Genomic DNA, 2,502 nt, shown 5'->3' with positions numbered 1-2,502 from the left:
TGAAGAACTCAGAGGAATTAGATTGGATAACGGTTTTGAATTACAAGTTTGTTGACCATGTTTGAAAACAAAAAACAAAAAGACACAAAAACAAGTAATATGTCTTTCCTATAATACAAATCTCATACCACACACTCTTATTATTGTCTAACTCAAAATTCACTCAAGTTCCGTAGGAATACTTTGTTCATGTCTGAAGAAATTCTCTGGATCAAACTTAGCTTTAATATTGACCAACCTCTCAAAATTACCTTTAAAGTACTTACTCCCCCATTCTCTTGCATCACCGCCTTTACCATTCATCCCCAAATCAAGATCTCTATAGTTCACATACGCAGATCTCGGACTTTTCGATACATACTGCTCCATGTAGCTATACATTTCCCTCATCCACCCCATATGCTTCGCCTCGCTCGCTTTCCCATCTTGCCACAAAGTAAGCCATTGGATCTTGAACAATGTCCCACTCCTATGTGGGAAAGGTGTCTCGTTCTCGGGTATTTTCGCCATCATTCCTCCATAAGGGTTCCATATAGTCAACGGTGAGTCCTCTTCTAGAATCTTTTCCCATAAACCTTCTAATCCTTCTACTGGAATTGGCTCTTCTACATAGTCTGACTTGGCTTTGAAGTAATTCTTGAACAAGGACTTCCCATCTAGTAGAGCTTCCGATGGTGCAGTGCTTGGGAAACCCGCAATGTACATTACTGATTTGATCCAGCTTGTCTCTAAACAATCTTTCTTCGTTAGTCCAAGCTGTGGGAAACTCCTCTGCATCACCTACATAACCAAATTTTCATAAATTACAATATAGACCCGTAATGTTTACAAAATTTAAATTTTGACCCCATTAATTTTACCTGCAATAACCGATTAGCGTCTCCGAGAAACTGGCCTTGGTACGAAGTTGCGATAGTTCTCTCTTTGCTCTTCGGAGTTTTGCTCGCCGGCTGAATAATCACACGGATAAAGAGATCTTCGTCTAGCTTATCAGCTACTTGTTGCCACTTGTACAAAAGCTTAGTTCCGTCTTGCTCAAGCGTCCTCGTGACAGTGAACACCGTAACGGTCTCCGGCACAGGAACAAGTTTTATTTTCCATGCAAGAATAACGCCGAAGCTTCCTCCGCCACCACCTCGAATCGCCCAAAAAACGTCCTCTCCCATCGCCGCGCGGTTCAAGATTTTGCCGTCGGCGTCAACGATCCTAGCGTCAAGAACGTTATCAGCTCCAAGTCCAAACTTACGCATCATTGAACCGTAGGCTCCGCCGATTATGTGGCCGCCGATGCCTAGGCTTGTGCATAAACCCGCCGGAAAACCATGGATTTTGCTCTTCTCTTGAATCCTTTTAAAACCATGAAAAATAAACCAATAAATAACCGGGTTATAACCACAGCTTAACCATCATATTCGGTATTTAATAGTAAATTGGTTCGGTTTTTAAGTTTACTTCACCTCTAATCATATAGTCAAAAAGACTCGAAACCCCCAAAGACTAAAAATGTTGTTATTAAAAACCCAAATTAACAAAAAGAACCAAAACAGAATAAACCAACCGGTTGAACCAAAACCAGAATATTTTTCAGTGGGTTCACAATTTTAAACAATTTTTTTTGTTTTGAAGCTTAAACTTTTTGTCGGAAAACTTACGAGGTTTGTTTCTCCAAACCTTTAATTAAATAAATAAAACAATGATACCTTTATTAAAAGAAAAGATTAAAACATAGTATGATTCTTAATTAGCGTATGATTAATTAATTTAACTTACCTGTAATAAACCTCTCCAATAGAAGCACCAGCGTGAACCCACGCGCTGTTACTTTCCAAATCAACACTGATCTGTCTAAGCTTCGACAAATCAACGATCACAAACGCCGTTTCCATCTCCGAGACGTAAGAGAGGCCTTCGTAGTCATGACCACCGCTTCTTAGCCGCAAGTGAAGCTTCAACTTCTTGGCGCAAACAACGGCGGCTTGAACGTGCGTTTCGTAAAGCGGCTCGAAGATGAACTCGGGCTTCGGGTTCGAAGGCATCAAGTAACGGAGGTTCTGAGCAGAAGTCTCTAACGCGTCTTTAAAGGAAGAGGCGTTTAGTTCGTGGGTGAAGAACGACGAGTCCATTGGGAACGAAGCGTCGGAGTTGTCGACGAGACACATCACGAAGTCTTGTTGGATCGTGGAGGAAGAAAATGGAACGTAAGAAAGTGATAGTAGTAGTAGCGTTACGAGAAACGCAAACGCCATTTTGGTGTGTGTGTTTTAGTGGTTATGAGGTTTTGAAGTTTGTTGAGTAGTTTCATATGTATGTGTTTGGGGTTTAAATAAGGGAGAGGGAATGGGTTTATACGTAAAGTTGATGTAACATTTACGTCATGCACTTTTGACTCTTTAAAATTTGTTTAGTGTTGTTAATTATTTCTTTGCCATTTTGGAATCACTATGGCTAGCTATTATTTGATTGTTTAATTTTTACTTTATAACCTTTTCGGAATTGGAATGT

The 2,502-nt window shown here is 40.2% G+C and overlaps 1 protein-coding gene across 1 annotated transcript; it reads right to left on the bottom strand.

Annotated features, from left to right (window-relative positions):
* On the bottom strand, positions 1 to 2,288 carry LOC104757468 (berberine bridge enzyme-like 4). The gene is made up of 3 exons (XM_010480210.1): positions 1,771 to 2,288; positions 861 to 1,347; positions 1 to 780 (listed from the first exon to the last, which is right to left on the bottom strand). Exons 1-3 carry the CDS (start codon positions 2,244 to 2,246, stop codon positions 160 to 162), a joined length of 1,584 nt encoding a protein of 527 aa, XP_010478512.1. The 5' UTR covers positions 2,247 to 2,288; the 3' UTR covers positions 1 to 159.

This window comes from Camelina sativa, chromosome 17 (genome assembly GCF_000633955.1).
Source record: "Camelina sativa cultivar DH55 chromosome 17, Cs, whole genome shotgun sequence".
NCBI classification, from domain to species: domain Eukaryota; kingdom Viridiplantae; phylum Streptophyta; class Magnoliopsida; order Brassicales; family Brassicaceae; genus Camelina; species Camelina sativa.
The sequence above is the reverse complement of the archived record's forward strand: the minus strand, read 5'-3'. Positions and strand labels throughout refer to the sequence as shown.